The following is a 27,564-nucleotide window of genomic DNA, read 5'->3' on the forward strand; positions in this document are numbered from 1 at the left end:
GGGCTCTGGAAGTTGAGAGGAGTTCTGATAGAGCAGGGGTTCTTAACCTGGTGTTCCCTGACAACATGATTAATGGTAGAGGTCCATGGCATAAAAAAACATTGGAAACCCCTACGGTAGAGGTTTATAATATTATGAGATATATAGATAGGATAGACAGAATCATTTTCCCAGAGTAGAAATGTCAAATAATAGAGGGCATAGTTTTAAGAAGAAAAGGGAGACATTTAAAGGAGATTTGTGACCTATTAGTATTCACATCTTCTGTGCTGAAGTGCGTTAAGAGGTTGCTCTTTCTTATGTAAGGATCTGGACCTCACTGCAATCTGCCTACCACCATAATAGTTCTACAATGGATGCAATTTCACTGGCTCTCCACTTGGCCTTGGATGAACTAGACAACAGCAATACCTCCATCGGCTGCTGCTTATTCATTACAGCGCAGAATTCAACACCATCATCCCGTCAGTACTAAGCAACGTTCTTCAGAACGTGGACCTCTATACAACCCTTGGTACCTGGATCCTTGATTTGCCCAACAGCAGACCAGTCAGGCTGGATTAGAAATAGCATACACAGCAGTCCTCAATGAGGAATCAGCAATGGAAAAGTGAGCAGCTTCAAGTTCTTTAGTGTCAACATCTCAGAGGATCTATCATCGGATAAAGATATTGATGCAATTACAAGGAATGCACGGTGGCGGCACTATTTCATTGGAGTTTGAGAAGGTATGTTACCAATGACTCAAGAAAATTTCTATAAATGTGCCATGGAGAGTATTCTAACTGTTTGCATCACCATATGGTGTGAAGGGTTGGAAACTCAGCCAGCTTCATCATCAAGGACATCTTCAAAAGGCAATGCTTCAATACATCATTAAGGACCATCACCGTTGAGGGCATGTCCTCTTCACATTGTTATCTTTAGGGAAAAGTTACAGGAGCGTGAAGACATATACTCTGTACCCTACAAACAACTTCTTCCACTCTACCATCTAAATTCTGAATGGTCCATGAACACATTAACACTTTCTCACTTCTTGCGATGTTTTTGCACTATTTATTTATTCTATGTTCCTTGTTGTAACATGTAGAAACTTCTATTTTATTGCCCTGTATTGCTGCCACAAAACAACAAATTTCATGACATATGACAGTGATGATAAACCTAATTCTGATTCTGAACTGGAGCCAGGCACTCAGTTCTGGTTGCGAATGTCTGGAAGGTTGAGGGAGGAGCAGAGAGGTTCAGTAATTTGGGGTAAGCAGCACGGACTCTGGTGATAAGGGAGCTTAGCTGTTTTTTATAGAAACATAGAAAATAGGTGCAGGAGTAGGCCATTTGGCCCTTCGAGCCTGCACCGCCATTCAGTACGATAATGGCTGATCATCCAACTCAGAACCCTGTTCCAGCCTTCCCCCCATACCCACTGATCCCTTTTATAATATCAGTAGGTGTTGATAGATTACACGGAGAGCATATTTTCTCCTGTGGAACAATTCTCAGCTGGGAATGGTCACCAGGAAAACCATTTCTGAGGAATATTTTCATAAAAGAGTGGTGGGGATTGTTTCTCATTTTTAAGGGGATGGCGTTATTGGCAAGGCTGGTATTTATCACCCCTCCCTTAACCATCCCTCATGTAGAAGTTCATGGTGGGCGCCCTCCTCAAACAGCCACACTGGGGAAGGTTCCAGGATTTGGATTGGCATAGTGATGGCATGGCAAATGGATTTCCGAGTGAGGGAGAGAGAGGGTGGTGCTGTTCGTCCTTTCCCTTGCTGCCCTTCTCCTTCAGGGCAGGAGAGGTGAGGGTGGGGGTTCAGTAAGGGCTAGCAGAACTGCCCGGTTGTGTAAGTTCCGTAGACAGTGCACGCTGCTGCAGTCACTGTGTGCTGGTAGAAGGAGGAAGAGGAGTTGAATGTTCCAACTGCACTCAATTGCTCTGTAGTAGTGTCAAACACTATACATTTTGCAAACAATAGATAAGAGAAATGGGAAATTGTGGTAGTAACTTCCTCATATTTCTTCAGCCTTCGATCAAAAATCATATTGCAAAACCCAATTTCTCACTCTCCCCCACAGACTTGCTTATGGTGGGCAGAATGCAGACAGCTTTACACATCAAATGTAATAATAGCAACAGACACAATTCTTGAGAACTCAGCAGACCAAACAGCGTCTATGGAAAAAAGTACAGTTGATGCTTCAGGCCAAGCCCCATCATCAGGACTATTTTCCATGGGACTACAGCATGTTTTTCCACCAGGTTAGTGACTGTTCAAAGTATAAAAATTACACCACAACCAAACTCTTTTCAACCCATCCTCAAGCATTGAATCATTTCCATAGGACTGTGATAAATATTACACCATAGGCCACACAACCCATCATCCAGCAACATTCCAGTAACCTGTTCTTCTTCACATGCAGATTCATTCCTCTCTCCCTCTCCAAAGTGGCCAGTCCATCTAATGACTTGATTAAGTCTACCTGTCTGCATATCTCTGGGTGAGGGGGAAGGTGGAAGGAAATTAGGGCAACCAGGAGAAAATACACATAGGTTTGGGGGAGAGCGTACAAACCCAGACACACACACACACACACACACACACACAACCTGATGTTGGGATTCAGGAGCTGCCACATTGGACGACTGTGAACATTATTACAGAAGCAACAAGCTCAAACATGTTATTGCTTCTGAAGGATTAAATGTTACTAGGGAACTTGGTGACAGTAATTGAGTGATGCAAATTCAAGCGCCCCCCAGGATCATTGTAAAATGTCAATTCACTTCCTTAAATAATCTGAGATTTGTTGGTACAAATGCTCAGCGCTCAGCAGCAGTAACACACACAAAATAATTGAAGAACTCAGCAAGTCCAGCAGCATCTATGGAAGGTCAATATTCCAGGTTGAGATTCTTCACCAAGACTTGAAAGGAAAGGAACAAGAGCCAGAATAAGAACATAAGTGGAGGGAAGGAATTCAAACTGGAAGGCCAGTGATGGTGATTCCAGCATCAAACGGATTGTTGTTCAAACCTGAGAAAATCTGCAGATGCTGGAATTCCAAGGAAATGCATAAAATGTTGGAGGAACTCAGCAGGTCAGGCAACATCAATGGAAAGGAATAGACAGTCAACATTTTAGGCTAGGACCCTTCATCAGGACTGGAAAAAAGGCTGAAAAGTCAGAGGAAGAAGGTGGGTGGAGAGGAAGAAGAAACGCAAGGTGAAATCGGGAGAGGGGGAAGGGTTGAAGTAAAGAGCTGGAAAATTGCAATGACAAGTTCCGGGGAAGGATATGTGGCTGTGGTAGCAAGTGTGGGTGAGCATATATTCAACCTTGTGCTCACCCAGACCTGCTACCACAGCCAGGTATCCTTCCTGATAACATGTCTTTGCAAGTTCCCAGTTCTTTCCTTCACCACCCTCCCCCTCTCCCAGTTTCATCTTTCACTTAACATACTGTTCTTCTTCCGCCCATCGCCCCACCTTCTGACTCTTTCTCATCTTTTATTTCAGTCCTGATGAAGGGTCTCAGCCCTAAACATTGTTTATTCGTGTCCATAGTTGCTGTCTGACCTGAAGTTCCTCCAGCATTCTGTGTGTGTTGCCTTATTGTTCAAACCCAGCTGGTGATCAGTACCCAAAGCTGGTCTGGCCTTTATGAAACTACATGGTGGCTAATGCTTGAATGATCCAACAGGCAAATGAGCATTACAATCATTGCAACGGTTGCAGAAGGTGGCTTGGGAAAGGGGCACAGAAAATCAAAATAGAAAACATTTACAAGAATAAACTGTGCAATGCCTCTTCACACTCTAATGAAAGGGAGATGGTGAAGACCTTGCCTGTCTCTCTGTGGAGTCCCACAATTTAACCTGGGGCCAAACAAAGTGTTTAGTTGCCTTGCTCCACACAGTTGGCAGAGCTTGTGGGGTCTGGGAGGAGATATTCTATATTTCGGTGATTAACTGCATTACTTGCTGGACGTTTCACACTTCAGTCACTTAGTGTTGCAGATACTAATCCTGCTCTCCCTCCCTCCCCCACTGCCAGTCTGGCACTGATTACCACTGCTTCCTGTTTCCTTCCATTTTGTTTTACCCGACATGAGGTGGAACCAGAACTTGCTTTATAGGCCACAGCAATCAATGAACCTTATTACAACTAATGCAGGGCAAAGTGGTTGGCAAAGCATAACAGGCAGGAATGCAAGAGAAGGCCACTCAGCCCCTCTAACCCATTCCACTATTCAGCATGATCAGGGCTGTTAGACTACTACTACTACGTCAACTCAGGCCTAAGGGTCCAGCATCAGGCATGATGATGGACTCTCCACTTCTCGCTCTCCCTCATCAGGGCTGTAGTGGGCCTCAACCCCGAACTTTATATATACACGAGTATATAGTATATACTCATTACTGCAATTTATAGTTTTTATTATGCATTGCAATGTACTACTACTGCAAAACAATAACATTTCATGACATATGCCAGTGATATTAAACCTGATTCTGACTCTGATTCTTTCTAAACTCCACCCCTTAGTGATCCATCCTTCTCTTCCCTCTGGAGCAGTGAATTCCAAAGATTTCCCTACCCTCTGCCAGAAGTTCCCACCCACATCAGTGTGAAGTGAGTACCCCCATCACCCATATACACTCCAGTAACACTGTCGCCTGGTTCAAGATTCTCTCACTGAAGGAAATATCTCCACATCCCCTGTCCTGTGCCCTCAGGGTCTGAGATGTGTGAATAAGGTCATTCCTTGTCCTTTTCACACCCCATGGGATACAATCCAACCTCTCCCAATCAGACAACACTCTCACCCCAGGAATTAACCAGTATCTCCTTTCTTCAATAATGGAAAAACATCTGTAAATGATACTGCAGTTGTGACTTCACCAGAACCCAGCGCAGTTGGAACCAGTCTTTGCTATTTTAAAATGTCATTTGCAGTCTTAGCCGCTTGTTAGACCTGCCTTTAGCTTTTTGTTAACATAACTACGTTAGAATGCCTAGATCCCACCTGTATTTCAATCGCTTGTGGTCTCTCTCCACTGAAATTATAATTTCTTTTTGGTTCCTCTTATGGCTTCACACTTTCCTACCTTAAACTCCATTTGCCAGGTGCACCCTCACTTACTGAAACTACCTAGACCCCTATTCATCGGACACAGCAGCTCAGAGCGAGGCACTCTGGCCCATCTAGTCATAGCGGCACTACTACTCTGCCTCGTCCCATGGACCAAAGTTCTCCATATCCCTTCCATCCATGTAACTATCAAAAATGTTGATATCAAACCCACATCCACCATTTCCACTGGCAGCTTGCACTACACTCTCATCACTCTCTGTGTGAAGAGATTCCCCCTCAAGTTCCCTTAAACATTTTATGTTTCACCCTTAATCCATGACCTTTAATTTTAGTTTCACTCCAGTTCAGTGTTAAAAGCCTGTTTACATTTACATTATTTAAATCCCCCATAATTTGGAATACTGTTATCAAATCTTCCTTCATTCTATACGCTCTAATGAATGAAGTCATGACCTGTTTTAACCTTTTCCTTAATCTCAGGTGCTCAATTCCTGACATCATCCTTGTAAATCCTTGTAAATTTTCTCTGTACTTTCAATCTTATTGTTATCTTTCCTAGCTGGGTGACAAAAACAGCACATAAAACTCCGATTTAGGCCTCAGCAAAGTCTTATACAACTTCAGCATTGTTGTATCTTTAATATTTGAGTAATATTTGAGTAATATTCTAAATATATTGTTTGATTGAGCATTCTGGTTTGTTTAAATAATTTGTTACAGTTTATATGCGAAAGTATGTGAATGGCATAGATCAGCACACCATCGCATTATATGGGTGCACCTTGCTTGAAGTAAAGACAAACTTAGACACATTCTCCTGGGCTCCTGCTTTTTGCTTTCAATTAGTTTTATGTTTTAGAGTTCCAAAACCTAACAGTGGTGACAAGGAAATTTTAAGTGAACCCATGTTGACTGCTATCTGTTGAAGCATGTCGTTTCAGGAAGGGACTGACGTAAGAAAGTTTAAAAAGAATGACAGATAAAGGTCAAATTCACAGGTTCCTAAACAATGAGTACTTGGTAAAAATAACCATAAATTAAAGAAAATGTTTAGATTTCTTCAAATTAGTCATTTTGTTAACCCTTTAATACCAAACTTTCCTGAGATGCCCGAGAAAAACGTTGTGGACTTGTTTCTTTGTATAAATCCATTGGGTAAAGGTTCAATATCTACTATTCGCGATGAGTTAGCGACCTTTGATAAAATTAGAATTGCCTGGGACCATGATTTAAATATTTCTCTGTCCGACGAAGTTTAGGATTCAATTCTTAAGCCAGTTAATTCAACCTCTTTATGTGCTCAACACTGCCTTTTGCAGTTCTATGTTGTATATAGGGCTCATATGTCTAAAACTAAATTATCGCAGTTCTATCCCGATATTAGTCCCTTTTGTGACAAGTGTAAAGGGGGCGAGGCTTCTCTTATCCATATGTATTGGGCTTGGCCTAGTTTGGAGAAATTTTGGAGAGAAGTCTTTTTAACTTTATGCCATATTCTCAATTGCTACTTAGAACCTAACCCTTTGATTGCTCTTTTTGGTACCTTGGGTGAAGTTGACATGCATTTGAGTCTGACTAAATGGCGAACATTATCCTTTGCCTCTCTTTTGGCTAGATGCTTAGTTCTTCTTAGGTGGAGAGATGTTGCCCCACCCGCTCATGCTCAACGGCTAAGAGGCATTATATCCTGCTTAGACCTTGAAAAGGTTCATTATTCACTTCTTAATTCGGACATAAAGTTCCAACAGGTGTGGGAACCTTTTCTTGAGTATTTTCATAATTCCTCTTTAGATTTAAGGTTTATCCTCCTTTTTTTGTATTTTATTCCCTTACTTTCAGCTTTTTTTTCTCTGGTTAAGTTTTACATTTTCTTTCATATGAAAGATATTATGGTTTACAGTACTACGATATTACAGTAGGCAATATAGGCATCTGTTAGTTTCATGAGATCACGGATTTGCGCCTTGGAAGGTTTCCAGGGTGCAGGCCTGGGCAAGGTTGTATGGAAGATCAGCAGTTGTCCATGCTGCAAGTCTCCCCTCTCCACGCCACTGATGTTGTCCAAGGGAAGGGCATTAGGACCCATACAGCTTGGCACCGGTGTCGTTGCAGAGCAATGTGTTGTTAAGTGCCTTGCTCAAGGACACACACGCTACCTCAACCAAGGCTCGAACTAGCGACCTTCAAATCACTAGACAAATGCCTTAACCACTTGGCCACGCGCCAACAGAGTAGGCAATATACTTTTTTAATAATAACAGCTCTGTGGTGACAAAACTCTGTTTAACTTTTCTTTACATCAAAATGGTTGGCTTGGAGTTGCGTAATGGGAGGATGGAGAGGATATCAACTATATATGATTTTATTTTGTGTGCTTTTTCTTTACTTTATGAATTGTATATTAGACATGTTTGTTTTGCACTGTATAAATCTCTTTTGCTAGTGGGTTTTTTTTCTGTTGCATTGTAGAAACGCATAAAAAATGAAAATGTAGAAGTGGCTGGCTATGTTTGAAAGATTGACGTGTTTGATTGCACAAGTGATAACTGGATATTGTATAATAATGCAAAATATTGCTATATTTTGAAGCAAATGAAACAGTCAATGAAAAGTGGGTGCCAATTTTGCTGAGTGCATTGAAGTTAAAGGCATAAAGTTTGTTTAGAAGTTTAACTGCTCCAACCAAACCATCTGAAATGAGCTTTGAGCAAGGTGTAGCTGATATTGTGAAAGTAGTGCAAGAAGCCAAGCCCTGTTGACTGTGGAATGCTTTAAGTTTCATAAGCAAAATCCATTTCAGCACTTGTGGCTGAAAAACTTCTCTGAGCATTGTCAGTTTAGTGATGGGCTTAATGATACACCGAGAGATTGTGGAATCTTATAAAAAAGCATTCAAAAACAGCTCCTAAATGAAGTACAACTTACAATTAAAAAAGTGGTTGAAATAACTGTATCAAAGGAAACAGCATACAAAGATTCAATTGAATCACATTTCAGAATGAAAGGTAGTGTGAACAAAATTTCACCATCGAAACAGAAAATGGTCTGGCATTCTGGCATGGACTCGTATACAGTATACCAGACCAATGCAGGCTTAAAGGCAAAACTTTCAGAAACATGCAACAAAGTAGGACACATAGAAAGAGCATGTTGGACAGACAAAAATAAATGGATTGCATAGGGAAGAGAAAATGATAAAAAGTCAGGTTGCAGTTTCAAAGGGAGCATTAGTCTTCATGATAATTGGTGGGGTGGAGATACAGCTCGACATAAGGAGGCACTCCTTTCCTCCACTAGCTTGCAGGTCACCCTTGGGCAAGGTGTAGCATGTGCTTAGCTCCCTGATCAGGGTCACATGAAACAATGGGAGCAGATGGTGGATGGTTGTATGAGTAATAGGAGCATATCACAAGTTCTGGTTATGTGACAACTGACGGCAGGCAAACCATCTCTGATAACAGCTGGGGTCTCCCATCTTGTAAAGACATTTCCCAGAAGAAGGCAATGGCAAAATACTTCTGAAGAAAAAATTTGCCAAGAACAATCATGGTTATTGAAAGACCACAATAGCCCACATCATACGACAAAGGACTTAATGAACAAATAAACCTTCATGCTGTTGATGAAAAGTGTGATAATAATGAGAGTGACACTGGATCCTGTCGAGATTTACAAAGTAAAAAATAACCAGAGACAAGCAAAATGGCTTCCACCAGAAGTGACCGGCAAATTAATTAAAATAGAATTTGACATTGGTTTGGCTGTTTCAGTCATTCCACAAAATGAGTCTGAACGGCATTTTAAAGACACTGAACTGAAGTGTGCGGATATCTAACTAAGATCTCATACTGCAGAAAAGATCACTCCTGTGGGAATGACACTTGTGACAGAGAAATACCACAGTGAACAAACCACATTGGGTTTGTATGTGTTAATAACAGGAGGCCCAGAATTGTCGGGCCCTGATTAGTGAAGACAAGTACAATTTGACTGGGGATTCATCCACCATTTGCATGCCACTGAAAGTGAATTAAGAAAGATAATGGATGATGACGCAGTGGTGTTCAAGGATAGCACTGGAAAATTCAAACATATCAAGGGTAAAATGGAGTTAAATGAAAATGCTACGCCCAAGTTTTACAAAGCCCATCTGTTTCCTTACAGCATCTGTGATAAAGAAGCCAGTGAGCTAGCACATGGAGGCTATAGGAATTCACTCCAAGTTTGAGAGGAGCCCATGGCCATGCTAGTGGTCTCAGTAGCCAATAAGAATGGGTCTGTCAGGATCTGTTAAGATCACCATCAACTCCGTACTGAAAGTAGATCAATACCATCTGACCAGGATAAAGGATATCACTGTAAACTTTTCTAGAGAAAATTATTTCAGCAAAGTGGACGTAGCTTAGGCCAACCTACAAATGGAGATGAAAGAAGAGTCTGAAGTATTTCTCACTATAAACACTCACAAAAGGCTTCATGACTATAGAGTAGCATCTGCAGTTTCACTTTGGCAAAAAGCTATGTACTAGGTACTGTAAGACAGACCAGGCACTCAGTGTTAGCTGAATGACATCACTGTTACTAGCAAGGATGAGAAGGAATATCTCCAAAACCTCAAGATGGTGTTAAAAAGATTATAAGATTATGGGATCAGAGCATGAGGCAGCAAGTATAAATGATTCAAACCAAGCATCACTTAGAGTGGTCACACCATTGATGCACAAGCTTACACAAGTATACTGAGAAAACTCAAGCAGTGATAGATGCCGCAAGGTCAAAGCTGCAATCCTTTTCAGGATTTGTCAATTACTTGGCCAAGTCCCTGCCAAACCTGTCTACTGCACTCAATCCCATGAAACCATACTGTAGGTCAGGAAGAAATGGCAATGAATAAAGCAGTGTGAGGAAACTTTCAAAAAGGTAATGGTAATGGTTTTGTCAGACACTGTACTCATATATTATGATCCACAACATCCAGTGAAGCTTGCCTGTGACAACTTGCATTAATTTATTTTTACAGTCATATCAGGTGTTATGAGTCAAGGAATTAAATGCCCCATAGCCTTTGCATCATGGTCGCTTACTGCTGCAGTCCCAGAGAGAATCCTTCCAACCACCACAAAGGAGGTCCCAGAATCTGTGTTTGTATCACTTGTCAAGTAGAGTGACCTGTCCTTGTCAGGAAAAAGTTATCCCACAAGAGTAAAAAGGCTTCACAGTGATTAAATCTTCAGGACTGAATGGGACAATTTTAAATTTACTATGCTGTGAATGTCTGTATAATAGTTGAATTATATAGTATGTTCTGTATATAGTTGAGTTGTATTCTATATTGAATTGGAGTTTATAGCTGAGCAAGCAGTGTTCTGTATTTAGTATTTCAGTAATATTTGAGCAATAGTGTAATATATTGCCTCACTATGCATTCTTGTTCATTTAACTGATTTGTTATGGGATATATATAAATGTACATGAATTACATATGCCATCACTCTACCGTGCCTTACTAGAAGCTAAAATGAACTAAAACACATTCTTCTGGGCTCCCGTCCTTCTGATTTCAATTAGTGTTATGTTCTGAAGTTACAAAACATAACAAATATAATATTCCAACAAGTGTACTTAATACTTTGATTTATGAAGGGAAACGTTAAAACTTGTCATTACCATAAGCAGCTGTGTCATGTTTCAAGGAATTATGGATCTGTATTCCCAGATCCCTCTGTCCTACCACACTCCTTTGTGACTTATTGTTTGTGGTATAAGCCCTACCCTGGTTTGTCATACGGGGAGTTCAAGACCACCACATTTTTCTGCATTAAATTCCATCCACCATTTTTCAGCCAATTTTTCCAGCTGGTCCAGATCCTGCCTCAGGCTTTGATAGTCTTCCTCGCTGTCCACTACATCTGCACTCTTGGTTTCATCCACAAATTTGCTGATCCTGTTTACTTCATTATCACCCAGCTCATTGGTAAAGATGACAAACAACTATGGACCCAGCACCAATCCCTGACGCACACCATTAGTCACAGGCATTAGTCAGATAGGCAGCCAATTAGTACCATTCTCTGGCCTTTCCTGCAAAGTCAATGTTGAATCCAATTTACTACCTTAACCAGAATGCAAAGTGACTAAACCTTCTTGACCAACCTTCCATATGGGATCTTGTCAAAGGCCTTGCTGAAGTCCATGTGGACAACACCTACTGCCTTTCCTTTATCAACTTTCCTGGTAACTTCCTCAAAATAGTCTATAGATTAGTGAGGCATGACCTACCAAGCACAAAGCCATATTGACTACCTGTAAAAAAACAACACACACAAAATGGTGGAGGAACTTCCCTTTGACTATCCATAATTAGTCCCTGTCAATCCAAATACATTTTTTTATCCATCCCTTATAATACTTTCCAAAAGCTTACCCAGGCTCATCAGCGTATAATTTATCAGCCATGGATAAAAATATTTACATACTGCTGCACATATCAAAGTTGCTGGTGGACGCAGCAGGCCAGGCAGCATCTCCAGGAAGAGGTACTGTTGACGTTTCAGGCCGAGACCCTTTGTCAGGACTAACTGAAAGAAGAGCTAGTAAGAGATTTGAAAGTGGGAGGGGGAGGGGGAGATCCAAAGTGATAGGAGAAGACAGGAGGGGGAGGGATGGAGCCAAGAGCTGGACAGGTAATTGGCAAAAGGGATGTGAGAGTATCATAGAACAGGAGGCCCAGGGAGAAGTAAAAGGGAGGGGGGGCGGAACCCAGAGGATGGGCAAGGGGTATAGTCAGAGGGACAGAGGGAGAAAAAGGAGAGTGAGAGAAAGTATGTGTGTATATAAATAACAGATGGGGTACGAGAAGGAGGTGGGGCATTAGCAGAAGCTAGAGAAGTCAATGTTCATGCCATCAGGTTGGAGGCTAACCAGATGGAATATAAGGTGTTTTTCCTCCAACCTGAGTGTGGCTTCATCTTTACAGTAGAGGAGGCCGTGGATAGACATGTCAGAATGAGAATGGGATGTGGAATTAAAATGTGCAGCCACTGGGAGATCCTGCTTTCACTGGCGGACAGAGCGTAGGTGTTCAGTGAAACAATCTCCCAGTCTGCATCGGGTCTCGCCAATATATAGAAGGCCACATCGGGAGCACCAGACGCAGTATATCACCCCAGCTGACTCACAGGTGAAGTGTCGCCTCACCTGGAAGGACTGTCTGGGGCCCTGAATGGTGGTAAGGGAGGAAGCGTAAGGGCATGTGTAGCATTTGTTCTGCTTACAAGGATAAGTGCCAGGAGGGATATCAGTGGGGAGGGAACGAATGGACAAGGGAGTCACATAGGGAGCGATCCTTGCGGAAAGCAGAGAGAGGCAGGGAGGGAAAGATGTGCTTAGTGGTGGGATCCCATTGGAGGTGGTGGAAGTTACGGAGGATAATATGTTGGACCCGGAGGCTGGTGGGATGGTAGGTGAGGAACAGGGGAACCCTATTCCTAGTGGGGTGGTGGGAGGGTGGAGTGAGAGCAGATGTGCGTGAAATGGGGGACATGCGTTTGAGAGCAGAGTTGATGGTGGAGGAAAGGAAACCCCTTTCTTTAAAAAAGGAGGACATCTCCCTCGTCCTGGAATGAAAAGCCTCATCCTGAGAGCAGATACGGTGGACACGGAGACAGGTTGAGAAGAGGAATAGTCCAGATAGCTGTGAGAGTCAGTAGGCTTATAGTAGACATCAGTAGATAAGCTGTCTCCAGAGATAGAGACAGAAAGATCTAGAAAGGGGAGGGAGGTGTCAGAAATGGACCAGGTAAACTTGAGGGCAGGGTGAAAGTTGGAGGCAAAGTAAATAAAGTCAACGAGCTCAGCATGCGTACAGGAAGCAGCGCCAATGCAGTCATTGATGTAGAGAAGGAAAAGTGGGGGACAGATACCAGAATAGGCACGGAACATAGATTGTTCCACAAAGCCAACAAAAAGACAGGCATAGCTAGGACCCATACGGGTGCCCATAGCTACACCTTTAGTTTGGAGGAAGTGGGCGGAGCCAAAGGAGAAATTATTAAGAGTAAGGACTAATTCCGCTAGACGGAGCAGATTGGTGGTAGAGGGGAACTGATTAGGTTTGGAATTCAAAAAAAAGTGGAGAGCTTGGAGACCTTCCTGATGGGGGATGGAAGCATATAGGGACTGAACATCCATGGTGAAAATAAAGCTGTGGGGTCCAGGGAACTTAAAATCATCGAAAAGTTTAAGAGCGTGAGAAGTGTCACGAACATAGGTAGGAAGGGATTGAACAAGGTGGGGTAAAACCGTGTCGCGGTATGCAGAAACGAGTTCGGTGGGGCAGGAGCAAGCTGAGACAATCGGTCTGCCTGGACAGGCAGGTTTGTGGATATTGGGTAGGAGGTAGAAACGGGAAGTGCAGGGTATGGGAACTATAAGGTTGGTAGCAGTGGATGGGAGATCCCCTGAGCGGATAAAGTTGGTGATGGTGTGGGAGATAATGGCCTGGTGCTCCTTAGTGGGGTCATGATCGAGGGGTAAATAAGAGGAGGTATCCGCGAGTTGTCACTGTGCCTCGGCAAGGTAGAGGTCAGTGCGCCAGACTACAACAGCACCCCCCTTATCGGAGGGTTTAATAGTAAGGTTGGGATTGTTGCGGAGGGAATGGAGAGCCTCCTTTCCCATGATTCTCTCAAATCCCTTTTGCCAATCACCTGTCCAGCTCTTGGCTCCATCCCTCCCCCTCCTGTCTTCTCCTATCACTTTGGATCTCCCCCTCCCCCTCCCACTTTCAAATCTCTTACTAACTCTTTCTTCAGTTCATCCTGACGAAGGGCCTCGGCCTGAAACTTCGACTGTATCTCTTGCTACAGATGCTGCCTGGCCTGCTGCGTTCACCAGCAACTTTGATGTGTGTAGCTTGAATTTCCAGCATCTGCAGAATTCCTCGTGTTTGCATTTACATACTGCTGTTCGGTTCATTGCAAATTCTGAACATGCCTTTCATAAGGTCACCATGTCAAGCATTGGGGAATTTTCTGCTGTAATTTGCCTCAAGAAAGTAAACACTTCCTCCTTTGTACCTTTTATACAATAGACAATAGACAATAGACAATAGGTGCGGAAGTAGACCATTCGGCCCTTCGAGCCTGCACCGCCATTCTGAGATCATGGCTGATCATCTACTATCAATACCCAGTTCCTGCCTTGTCCCCATAACCCTTGATTCCCCTATCCATAAGATACCTATCTAGCTCCTTCTTGAAAGCATTCAGAGAATTGGCCTCCACTGCCTTCTGAGGCAGTGCGTTCCACACCTCCACAACTCTCTGGGAGAAGAAGTTCCTCCTCAACTCTGTCCTGAATGACCTACCCCTTATTCTTAAACCATGCCCTTTGGTACTGGACTCTCCCAGCATCTGGAACATATTTCCTGCCTCTATCTTGTCCAATCCCTTAATAATCTTATATGTCTCAATCAGATCCCCCCTCAATCTCCTTAATTCCAGCATGTACAAGCCCAGTCTCTCGAACCTGTCTGCGTAAGACAGTCCGGACATCCCAGGAATTAACCTAGTGAACCTACGCTGCACCTCCTCCACAGCCAGGATGTCCTTCCTTAACCCTGGAGACCAAAACTACACACAATACTCCAGGTGTGGTCTCACCAGGGCCCTGTACAAATGCAAAAGGATTTCCTTGCTCTTGTACTCAATTCCCTTTGTAATAAAGGCCAACAATCCATTAGCTTTCTTCACTGCCTGCTGCACCTGCTCATTCACCTTCAGAGACTGATGAACAAGTTCTCCTAGATCTCTTTGTATTTCTCCCTTACCTAACTCCACACCGTTCAGATAATAATCTGCCTTCCTGTTCTTGCTCCCAAGGTGAATAACCTCACACTTATTCACATTAAACGCCATCTGCCAAGTTTCTGCCCACTCACCCAGCCTATCCAAGTCACCTTGAATTCTCCTAACATCCTCATCACATGTCACACTGCCACCCAGTTTAGTATCATCAGCAAACTTGCTGATGTTATGCACAATGCCTTCCTCTAAATCGTTGATGTAAATCGTAAACAGCTGTGGTCCCAATACCGAGCCCTGTGGTACCCCACTAGTCACCACCTGCCATTCCGAGAAACACCCATTCACTGCTACCCTTTGCTTTCTATCTGCCAACCAGTTTTCTATCCATGTCAATATCCTCCCCCCAATGCCATGAGCTCTGATTTTACCCACCAATCTCCTATGTGGTACCTTATCAAATGCCTTCTGAAAGTCAAGGTACACCACATCCATTGGATCTCCCGCGTCTATCTTCCTGGTTACATCCTCAAAAAATTCCAATAGATTAGTCAAGCATGATTTGCCCTTGGTAAATCCATGCTGGCTCGGCCCAATCCTATCACTGCTATCAAGATATGCCGCTATTTCATCTTTAATAATGGACTCTAGCATCTTCCCCACTACTGATGTTAGGCTAACAAGGCGATAGTTCTCTGTTTTCTCCCTCTGTCTTTTCTTAAAAAGTGGGATAATATTAGCTATTCGCCAATCCTCAAGAACTGATCCTGAATCTAAGGAACATTGGAAAATGATCACCAATGCATTCGCAATTATAGGGTCTATGACCTTAATATTGTTTTTTTTTTTCTCATTGCTATAAGCTATGTATCTTTCTCTTGCATTAAAACAGTACAAATGCAAAATTTATTTAAGATCTCCTCATTTCTTTTTACTCCATGCAGAGAAAACCACTCTGATATTCCTGAGGACACATCTTTTCCTTGCTATCTTTTTGCTACTAACATATCTGTAGAAGCCCTTGGAACTTTTCTTCATTTGTTGGTGAGAGCAATCTCATGCATTCTTTTCATTCTCCTGCATTTGGTGAATCCCTCAAGTACTTCATTAGTTTATTGCTGTCTGTACCTGCTGTACACCTTCTTTTTGTTATTAATGACAGCCTCAAAATCTCTCAAAAAAACAAGATTCCCTAAACCTGTTATCCTTGTCTTTTATCCTGGCAGGAAAATACAAACTCTGTACTCAAAAATTTCACTGCAAGGTGAAATATCTACATAGCAACTAATCCTCCCACCTACCACCAATGTCACAGGACGAACTTCATGTTCTTTCCATATTTCATCCTGTTGCAGTTTATTAATGTAAATAATGAACAACCGAGGCCCAGTAAATGGGTTACTAAACTTGTCTCATCCCGGTAGTCTGAACAAAACCAATCTCTCTGTTTTTCTATTGATACACATTTAAAAGGCATTACATTCCATTGTCCTACATTATGTCATCATGACCACAACCTTCCCAAACATTGAGAACATCTTCTAAAGGTAGTGCATCGATCATTAAGGATCCTCACCATGCCCTCTTCTCATTGCTACCACCAAGGAGAAGGTACCAGAGCCTGTTTATCTACATTCAATGATTCAAGAACAGCTTATTTGCCTTTGCCATGAGATTTCTGAATGATCTTTGATCCAATGAATACTACCCTGTTATTCTTGTTGTTTTACACTATGTAATGTTTAGTAATTTTATGCCTTGTGCAATGGTGGTGGATGGAAGGAATGTTTTTGGGGTGGAAGGGGTGGAAGGGGTGGAAGGGGTGGATGGGGTGCCTATTGAATGGTGGTGTTGAGCTTCTTGGGAGTTGTTGGCAATCACTCTCACCTGAGGAGGTGGGAAGTGTCATATCACACTTGTGATCTGTCTTGTAGTTGGGGGAAAGTCAATATGGGTAGTATGGATGCTAATGATATGGATGAACTCCATTTGGGAAAGTGTTGAGTGTCTCTTAACAATCCTTTCCTGTACTTTGTAGATAGGGGAAGAGCCATAGGTTTTCAAGAGGTAAGCCAATCTCTAAAAAACAAATTCTGACCCACTGTGATGTTTCTGTGGCTCATCCAGTTGGGTTCTTGCTCATTGGAGACCCATTTACCACTCCTCCCCCAGATGTCATGACTGTGTGGTGTGAGCATTACTGTCCGATACTCAACCTGTGTCTGAATGTTGTCTTGTTCTTGCTGTGTGCATTGATATAATATTTAGAACATGGAACAGTATAGTAAAGTATACACACCTCAGGCAATGATGTGCCAAACCATGAACTTCCTAAAGGTCAATCTGAGCCTTCCCTTCTGCATAGTCCTCAGTTTTTCTTTCAATCCATGTGCCTTTCTAAAAGACTCTTAAATACCCTTAATGCATCTGCCTCTACCACCACCCCTGGCAGTGCATTTTATACACCCTCCACTCATTGCGTAATATAAACTACCACTGATATCTCCCCTATATTTTCCTCCAATCACTTTAAAATTATGCCCCCTTCTATTTGCCATTTCTGCCCTGGGGAAATATCTCTGGCTGTTCACTCTATCCATATCTCTTATGATCTTGATCACCTGTATCAAGTCACCTCTCATCCTCCTTTGCTATAAAGAAATGCCCTAGCTTGTTCAAACTATCCTCATAAGGCATGCTCTTTAATCCAGACAGCACCTTGGCAAATCTCCTCTGCACCCACTCTAAAGTTTCCACATTCTTCCTATAAAGAAGGATTATAGGAATCCTACACTTAGGCAGTGAATAAGTCATTTCTTCTTTTAACTAGCACTTTGTTTGGCATTGGTGTACACTGACCAGGACTGAAGATGAACCTGGAGTTCCATAAAAGTTGCTGCCAAGTAACATGGAGCACCTTCACTTGGAGTACAGTCTCCTTTCCACTTTCCCTATTGCTGCTGAGGTATTCCAGTGCTCACACACAGTGACAATTGACATATTATTCTTTTACCTGTGCAGGTGCTGCATTCGTCCCATTGCTAGATGGCGTCGGTTCTGAAAAGACAAAGAAAAATATGAACGTTGTTAGTTCAGACAGCAGCCAAGTATATTTGGGGTAGAAGAGTCTTCTGTTCAATACTGCTTCATCCACCCCACCCCACCCCTTCCCTCCACCCAACTAGGTTCCTGAATCATGTCATCCAGATCAAATGGAGAACAATGGTACTTTAAGTATGTGTTGTCAATGTTCTTTAGATATAATTATTTTTGAGAAGTACTTCCAAGGATCAACAGGTATCAGTTTGTCATTGGTTCCTTATCTGGAACATAATGGATTTACAATCAAGTTAGGGTCATCTGGTGTCTCTGGTGAGAGTTGGAGGTGATAACAAGAGGTCATGATGAGGATATTACTACCAATGGAGGGCAATGAATAATAAATATGTTAATCAATCTCTCTGCCAACAATGCTCTTGTGACTGATATTGATTTTTGGGAAATCATCCGCATACTCTGCATTCTGCTAAAGAAATATCCCTGCTCTTTTTGACAGGGTTTTTTGTTGTTTCTATCTCTTTAAGATAACCACTTCTTCATTAAATGTTTAAGCAATAGTTTACTAACAGTCACATTTCCTGACCCAGCCTTTAGCTCGTTAGTTTGAGCAATATTATCAAAGTGGGTTTTCCATAAGTTAGATCAGAATAGACAGTTAAAAGAAAAAAATACTTAACACTCCTCCGACACCATCATCCTTCTTATAACATTGCTTTGATAATTTCTTAGTGTTTAATTAATTCCACCCATCTTGCTGAAGATTTGTTAGCTTTACAGCATTGTATAGCATTTAGAAGTAACTTTCCACAAGTTGCTTTTAAGTTGGAGGAGCAGATTCTGTGGAGAAAAATCTACAGCAAAAGTTCTGAAAACAATGTCAGACCATTATGCTCTCAATGGTTTACTTGTACCTTTTTCTGCAAGGAGAAATTAAACAGATACATGGTTTGCTGCTGTGTTATTTCCCTCCAAGTGTGGAACATGTTATGTTGCACTGAATAGTCATGATGTTACCAAGAACACAAGTGATATCATACTTTTCAACCAGTTGACTTAAGACTGGAGTTTTGTTGGGTTTGCTTTACCTCCAATGAAAGTGGAATTATGTTGGTAGTAAGGCACTCAGAGGTATAGGAGAGAAAGATGTAGCCAGACAGTGTGGAGGCAATTGAAAATCCTCCCGTTCATCAATCTCCCATCCACTCTCTGATATTTTGTTACAATGTGATCTCGGTGTCAACTAGGAAAATGCTTCAGCTTAGACAAACTTCACACCCCAGCTTCCTTCGGTAGCACCAATGGAGGCCACAGTAGCACAGTGGGCAAAGCTGCTACCTCACAATTCCAGGGTCCTAGGCTTGATGCTGAACACTGGCACTGAGTGTGTGTGTGTGTGTGTGTGTGTGTGCGCGCACGCGCGCACGCACACACGTGTGAGAATTTGACAGGTTCTCCTTTGGCCTCATGGGTTTCTCCCACACTCCAGAGCTATGCAGGTTACCAACAACTCAATTTCCTGCCCAGAATGTGGGTGAATGGCTAAATATCCAAACCCAAGCTCTAAATTTGTACATTCTCCCCATGACTATGTGGATTTTCTCTGGGTGTTCCGGTTTCCTCCCTTGCATTCCATCAACTTCTTTCAAAAGACGTATGGCTAAAGGTTAGAGATTTGTGAGAGTACTATGTTGGTGTTGGAAGCAAGACAACAGTTGTAGGCTGCCTCCAGTGCATCCTCAAAACATGTTGGTTATTGATGAAAATGGCACATTTCACAATGTTTACATGTATTGTACATGTGACAAATAAAGTTAATCTTTAAATCTTTATCTTTATAGGATGTGTGTGTGAGTTGGTGGGAATGGAGAGAATGGAATGAGATTGAAGTGAATAGGTGCTTGATTCTCTGCATGGTGGGCCGAAGGGAAGTTTACATCATATGTTTCTGTGGGGGAAGTGTTGTGTTGTTTCTAAACTTTCCATATCAAATCCTTTACATCAACTTGGGCTAACCACATAAGAACTCTTTGAGAAGGCAGACAGGAATTATTCAAAAGAAATCAAAAGTTTGTACTGCCCACACTATGGGTGGATGCAATTTATTGTCCTACATTGCCCCTGAGAGCGTTACCTTGGACAAAAGTCCTTAAAAAAACAGCCAAACATTATTTTTCGAAGAATGAAAGCAGAGTGATCCCTTGATGGTGGCATCAGCTGAAGGTTAAGCAACACTTCCTACACCCATGAGATTAGACAACCGTGTGAACACAAGTGTGAATTTCCATGTTTGGTCAACTTGGTTGTAGTCAAATAAATATCATAAACCATGGCAGTAGAATAACATCCTCAGGCCATGCACCGGCAGTCTTATTTTTTTACATTGGATACTGTTTACCTGTTTAGTGGCTGAAAACACTCATGTTAATGTATTAACGTCTATGAACACCTATTCTCATATTGGGAAATATTGGAATTCAAAAGGGGAGAATTAACTTGCGTCAGATCACAAAAGTAAAAATAGTTAGTAATTCACATCACGGTCTGTGCCATTTCTGGTCATTGTCTAGAAAAATAGGATTAGACGTAACTAAATCAAACAATAGTCCACAAATGTTGAGTGACAAGAGTGAATTCAAATGTGATTTGCTTGAGAGAAATACAGGTTAATGAAAGTGATGCACTAGTTACTTCATTGTCAATTACAATTGCACTAAATGGTTTACTTTGCCCCCAACTTGGAGTCTTTATGCCAATTAACCCTTTAAGAGATGGAATGGCAGGTTGGCTGGGTTGGACATCATGGTCAAATGGAGAGGTACTTCAGGAGAAACAAACACATTTCGAGGCAGGATACTTACTTGGTTGGCTAGGTATTTTCCTTTCAATTTCCGCATACTCTGTTTGTGACGATTGGACTGTTTCAAGAGATACAACAGAGCTTTCAGCTAAAGATGTATTGTCGGTGGAAATTAGTCAAGGCAGCAACAAGCTTTAAGATGAGATAAGTGATTAGCTGATGTGCAAAGCGTTACAGAGGGTGACTACAATATCACGTGCTAATTTGTGGCAGGCGATAGGACAAAGATAGAAACTAAAAGCTACAATGATTTCATTTCATTGTTAATACATTTCAAGTCATGCTGTTGAACAGGAGGTGCTGGAGCATGTGAAGTGCATAGCAAACACTGGTCAGATTTACTCACTGTTTTCTGGTGAAGTCGTTTTGGGATCACTTTTGTCGTGTCCAGCATTTAACCTAAATGAATATTACACAACAGTTCGACTGCATGTTTCTGAGATCAGTGGGCGTTTTATATTTTTAATAATCTTATTGTCTGCTAAAGTTATTCACAACCAAGCAAGCCCAGTGTCCCCACAGTGCTCTCTCCTACCCTGGATACAGGCACCGCTGATTGCAGAGACTGGTTAGGAATTGGAGGGCATTCGGCCCTTCCTGACCATGGCAGTCATGGGAAGAACAACTAACTGAGTCTATTCCCCGTGACACAATGTCTCTTTGTAGCCCTGGATTCAGAGGGCATCTCATTACTCCCGAGTGTCTCTCGACCACCCCCACCCATTTAGGCAGTGGGCTGCTGACTGTTGCCATCCTCTGGATGAACAGCTTTCCTTGCGTCCTCTTTAAGACCCCACCCAATTATTTTAAATCAACATCCCCCACTGCTAAAGGGAGTAACTTCTTCCTTCCTGGCGCATGTGTACCTTCATAAGCAGGGATACACAATTCCTTCAACCTCCCTTGTTTGAAGGGAAATTGATCCATGGTTGTTGATAAGTACAACCCTCCAGATTCCCCCGCATCTTGTCTCATCCATTCCCCAGACCCTCTGTAATGCCCTACTCTCCTCCTTGCTTTTACTGCTGAACACAACAATCCACCCCTTGCATGTTTATCTCCCTGGCCCCTGAAGACATGACCAGGAAATCCAGCACACTGCATTTACAGACTGCCTCCAGTCTCTGCAGGGGCTCCAGGTTTTGGAAAACTATTGAGCAAACTGAAACATTCCAGGGCTCTGTAAATAAAGGCAAATGCCTAATGAGGCCGATCTTCTCATTTTTGCAATCAGTACCAAAATTATAATGGCTGTGATATCCATTAAAAATCCCGTTTACCACTGAATTTCCCCAGCCTTGCTGCACTCAGCATACAATGACATACTGTATTCCACAGTGGAATTTTATTGACTGTATTGGGTGCGGCCCAGGAGGACACTACTTCAGAATTCACAGTTTACTCTGGATCACCCCAGCAAAATATCTTGCTCCCATTTTATGGGCATCTCCCGCGCATAATTCAGAATAACTGAGTTACATTTTATTTGAAGTTATTTATCACACAGAATGGAAGGGTGAGGTTTCTGATTAGTAAACGGGTATCACTCACATACCCACACATATACGAATGCACAGAGAAGAAAATGTGTCCATTAGAAATACACGAATAACAAATGTCTCGCAACATACACAATGGATGAATCAGTCCAAATCAGAACATCACAGAGAGAACATGATGTTGCACACCCTGCACTGGTTTGTCAGACTTCGCTATTTTTATGTTGTTACTGGCTCATTTGTAGTATGGAAACATGACACAAATACTAAAATATGCAAACACACCAGTGATATGCTGAAGTTGATGTCATTTCGAAGAACTGAGTTCATTGAGTTGCCGCTCGACCCACAATGCCCATTATAACCCCAAGTTGCCTTGACAAAGAATCTCCCTTCCAGTTACATGACCTGAGTAAGGCTGCATGGAAGCCCCTCCCTGTCCACACAGAACAGGACATTCGGCCCATGGCTTATGTGCTATCAATCTAAAGTAATCCTCTCCACCTGCCCGAGACCCACATCTCTCTGTTCCTGCCTATTCATGCTGTCTAATTGCCTCTTCAATGCTTCTATTGTATCTGCATCCATCGCCACCCCAGGAGGCACATTCCAAGCACCCACTATCCTCTGTGTAAAAAAAAATTGCCGCACACATATCCTTTAAACTTTTACCCTTTCACTATAAGCCTATATCCTTTAGTATTTGAACAAGGGACTGGCACGTATTGGATTACTTTAATGGATTCTTAAATTTTATTAAGTGGTCATATTTGAGAAATCTCCATTGTTTCTCATTTTATTAAATTTCTTAACTTAACATTTCTGAGCAAGCTTCATATCCATCAAAGCATTTGGCAGTCAACTAAGCCAATTTTCCTCCGAGAGGACCACAATCTTGTCATTATGTTTTGAGGTTTGTGTGCCTCAAAGACCTGGAGAGCTCTGTTGGCTGGAGTCAGGGTCTTGTGCTTTGACTTTTGGTAGGGTTGCCCATGCCAAACATGTTAAAGGGCAAAGGCCAGACTGACAGTGGTCCTCCAGTCCTCCAAGTTCTGAGGTTCAGGTCAGAGCTAACAACCCTAATAGTCAAGAAAGTAATTGTTACCGAGACAGTAATGAAGAATCCTTCTATATCTGTGTGTGGCTGAGGACCCTAAAACACACCTGGTGCACAATCAGGCAGATGGTCAGGACAGACAGAGATAGAAGACTTTCCTTGCTGCCCTAAATGTCAGCAGCATAATGGACAGTAAGTAAGCAAAATTGGGTGGATTAACTGGCTGTCCAATTCATTATAATCATTTGGCAGATTGGAGATTATTCTGTATAGAAGAGTCACAGGGTCATACAATGTGGAAACCACATCATGGATGTCCTAACTCATGCACACTTGCCTATCTAAGCTACTCCTATCAGGATGACAGGGATTTGGCCCACATCCCTCTAAACATTTTCTGCCCAATGTATCTGTTCAAATGTCTTCTTAATGTTTTAATTCTACCCATCTCTACCAACTCATTTGGTATCTTGTTCCACGTATCCACCAGTCTTGTGAAAAAAAAACTTGCTCCTTGGCCTTCACTTAAATCTCTCCCCTTTCATGTGAAGCCTGATTTTAGACTCCCTTACTCTGGGGAAATGGCTGTGTCCACCCATCTGAGCTACTGTAAACTGGGGGATCAGAAATATGCTCGACATTGAGATGAGAGTGCAGAACTAACTTGGTTGATAAATAACAGCAAAGAGGAATACATGTGTGAATCCCTATTTGCTTAACTTGGATGAACATAGCAGAGTAAATATTGATAATCAGCCTCCCATTTAGCAGGCAGGAAATAATGTTCATAAAATGCTGCCAGTGAGTTAGGGACACAGTCAGAGAGAATATGAGTCATGTACAAACTAAAATTTTAGAGATGCTGAAATTCTGAAATAAATTCAGGAGAATATTGCATCCACTTAGTACTATGGAAGAGGAAGCTGGTAAACCTTCAGAATACTGATGAAGTCTCCCTGACCTGTCCCATTAACTGTTTCTCCTTCCACATTCACTTCCTAATCGGCTGAGTGCTTTCAGCATCCTCATATTAAACAGTGGATAATATTTTGTTAAATTGGAAAAGATGCACTTTCATTTCTTGAGCATCTGCCAGAACACACAGACCCAGAAGGAAACTCCTTTGAAATACATCTACTGATATGTCTTAGGAATTATTGTAGCCAATCTTTTACACAAGTTCCAACAAGTCATAGAAGATGATGACCAGGTAATCTGTTTAATTATCTGCTTCCCAGTTGAGCCACATACAATGCACAAACAGGCCCACTGAGTATAAGCCGAACATCATATCTCTCTATACTAATCCCACTTGACTACATTAAGTCCATGTCCCTTCGTCTCATTCAAGTGCCTGTCCAGATGCCAGTTGTAAGTTGATACTGTTTTTGCCTCCAAGAGCTCTCTAGTAGCTCTTTCCCCATATCAATTATAAATTTGTTATGCTAAAATTTCCCAAATATCCCCTTTAAACCAAACACTCCCTGAATCCCTAGCTATGGGAAAACTGACTGCCTATTTACCTTAACTATGCATCTCCTAATCTTAGATAGATCTATTTAATCTCTCAGCCTTATTTCAAAGAATGCAGACCTAGTCTGTCTAATCATCCCTTCTATCTTGCCCTCAGATTGAGGCATCTTTCTGACTCCTTTCTGTACCCTCTCTAGCGTAACCAAGTCTTTCACACAGTGTGGAAAACACTACAGTACATTTTACTAATTAGGTATGGCCCAACTGGCAACTTATATAGATGTAATATAATAGAACACAGGACAATACAACAATAGAGGCCATTTGATTCATGATGTTGGCAATCTTATTACCCATTCTAAAATCAAAATAACTCTTCCATTCTTTATAGCCCACCATTTTTTTAAATCATCCACGTACCTATCTAAGAGTACTTAAATGTCCCTAAAGTCGTCGTCGTCGTGGTTATTCCTCGAGTTCCAGGATGAAGGTCTTCATTCTGAAGAAGAGGCCAATAGAGTGAAGACACCTGTGAGTGTATTTATTTAATGTGTACTTGATGTTGCACTCCAAAAAGCACATGATACTTCACAAATCATCCAACTGATTCCAATGGCACGGAAACCACGGCGATTGGAGCTGATGGATTTGTTGCAGCCTTCATCCACCTTCACAGCCGTTGAGTTCGAAGTAACTTTGTCCGCCTGTTCCACTGCTGAGGTCTTGGTTGGATTGTTCTTTGTCAGGGACCTCACCCTCGACCTTACCGCCATGGGTGACCCTACCAGGAGCATAGCTCCAGACAGCATTGCTCTCGGGATCACAGGACCACGACAAGGTGACAATCCATGGAGAATCCCTAATGTATCTATGGTGTTATATGATGTCCCAACTCTTGTACTCTCTGCCCTCACAATAAAGATCAGTGTGCCAGGCACCTTCTTTACAACTTTCCAGTCACTAACCACTTGTATCTAAGGTCTCACTGCTCAACCACATTCCTCAGATCCCTGATTTCCACTGGGAAAGCAAACCAAACTAATTATGTGGGAACATTTGCAGTTGTCATAAGGAGGGGTACTTCAAGGAGGGTAGAGAGGGGGCATAAGGAATCCTGCTGAGGTCAAACCAATAATCGCTTTCTGAAGGCCCTAGCACAGATCCAGTTCCACTCACATCCTTGCACCATGAACTTGTTTGAAAGTAAGGAAACTCTCAGTCTCAGTGTGTTACTAAAATATAGATCCCAAATTATTTTGCAGAGAATCAGATTTAAGCACCAAAAATGCCACTTGTTCAGGAAAATGGGGATTAACCAGAGGGGGAGAGAAAAAACAACTGAAATGTCTAGGGAGTCAATGAGAACGAAAATCAGGTTATGGTCTATGGGATCTGGAAAACTGAATAAACAAGGAAGTGGGGGAAGGGTGGACAGAGCAAAATGTGTTCCGCATGACTCATTGGAATGAGTGCTTGTTAATGAAATCAGATCTCTCTTTAGGCAGTGAAGGCGGAGAGAAACAGATGGGGAATAATTGCTGAAAGTACGAGATACAGAACACCTGAAATAGAATGTAAAATAGCACAGGAAGAGGCCCTCAGTCCACCATGTCTGTGCCGAAAATGATGCCAATTTTAACTAAGTCCCTTCTGCCTGCACAATATCCATATCCCTCAATTCCTTGCATACTTATCTAAAACCCCTTTAACAAAATCCCATTGTATCTGCCTCTAACATCATACCTGGCAACATATTCCAATTACCTACCTCTCTCTGTGGGAAAAGCTTGGCCCATACATCTTTTGCAAACTTCAGTCCTCACTTTAAATGCATGTAATCTATCCAGACATGTATTAGAAAATCTCTGCACTTGGAAAATAGACTTTGTCTCCCCTATCACTGCCATTCTCAAATATATAAATTCCTTCAAATTTCCCCTCAGCTCATGACACCCCAGAGAAAGCAAACCAAAATTTGCAGTCTCTTTTTATAGCTTGTACCCCCTAATTCTTGGCAGCCTAATAACAAGTAATGGCAGGTGCGACACAGATATCAAATACAGAATAGCAGTGGCGAAAGAAGCTTTCCAAAAAATGAAGACCATAAAAACAGACAGAAAGATGAGCACGTACACTAAAAACAGAATACTACAGTGCCACATTTATTCTATCCTGACATATGGAAGTGAATGATGGACCATTTCTCCAGCAATGTAAAAGAGGCGAGAAGCAGCTGAATTATGGTTCTACAGGAGAATGTTAAAAATATCATGGACCACAAACACATCAAATGAAGAAGTTCTCAGAAGAGCCCAAGCAGTTCGATCACTCATACCAACAATAAGAGAAAGACAACTCAGGTTCCTAGGACACATCATGTGGAAAGATGAACTAGAAAAACTCCTACTCTCTGGAAAGATTGAGGGGAGCAAACCTAGAGGAAAACTTTGGCTTATGTAGATCAAAAGCATAGCCATGTGGCTACACATCGAGGAAACGGAAGTCATCCAAAAAACGAAGGATAAATCTATATGGAAAACCATGGCTACCAAAGTCCACATCAGATATGGTACGTGGACAGACAGACAGACCCCCTAACTCAGACAGCGTTCTAGTAAACCTTTTCTACAGCCTTTCCAATGCTGCCACACCCTTCCTGAAATGGGCACCCAAAAGTGCACACAAGTATGTGTGCATGTTGCAAGTG

The 27,564-nt window shown here is 42.1% G+C and overlaps 1 protein-coding gene across 5 annotated transcripts in view; it reads right to left on the minus strand.

The window, feature by feature from the left end:
• Positions 1-27,564, minus strand: part of LOC134350875 (carcinoembryonic antigen-related cell adhesion molecule 1-like) — a 105,480-nt gene that overhangs the window by 11,089 nt on the left and 66,827 nt on the right. For 3 of the 5 annotated variants that reach the window (XM_063056661.1, XM_063056663.1, XM_063056666.1), the window contains 3 exons: positions 21,175-21,227; positions 20,830-20,886; positions 17,925-17,968 (listed from right to left, as the gene is read on the minus strand). In XM_063056661.1, the coding sequence (XP_062912731.1) occupies positions 17,925-17,968; positions 20,830-20,886; positions 21,175-21,227 (154 nt within the window). The remainder of the gene's footprint in view (positions 1-17,924; positions 17,969-20,829; positions 20,887-21,174; positions 21,228-27,564) is intronic. The other 2 variants (XM_063056664.1, XM_063056665.1) reach the window with 2 other exon arrangements.

This window comes from Mobula hypostoma, chromosome 8 (assembly GCF_963921235.1).
Source record: "Mobula hypostoma chromosome 8, sMobHyp1.1, whole genome shotgun sequence".
Classification (NCBI taxonomy): domain Eukaryota; kingdom Metazoa; phylum Chordata; class Chondrichthyes; order Myliobatiformes; family Myliobatidae; genus Mobula; species Mobula hypostoma.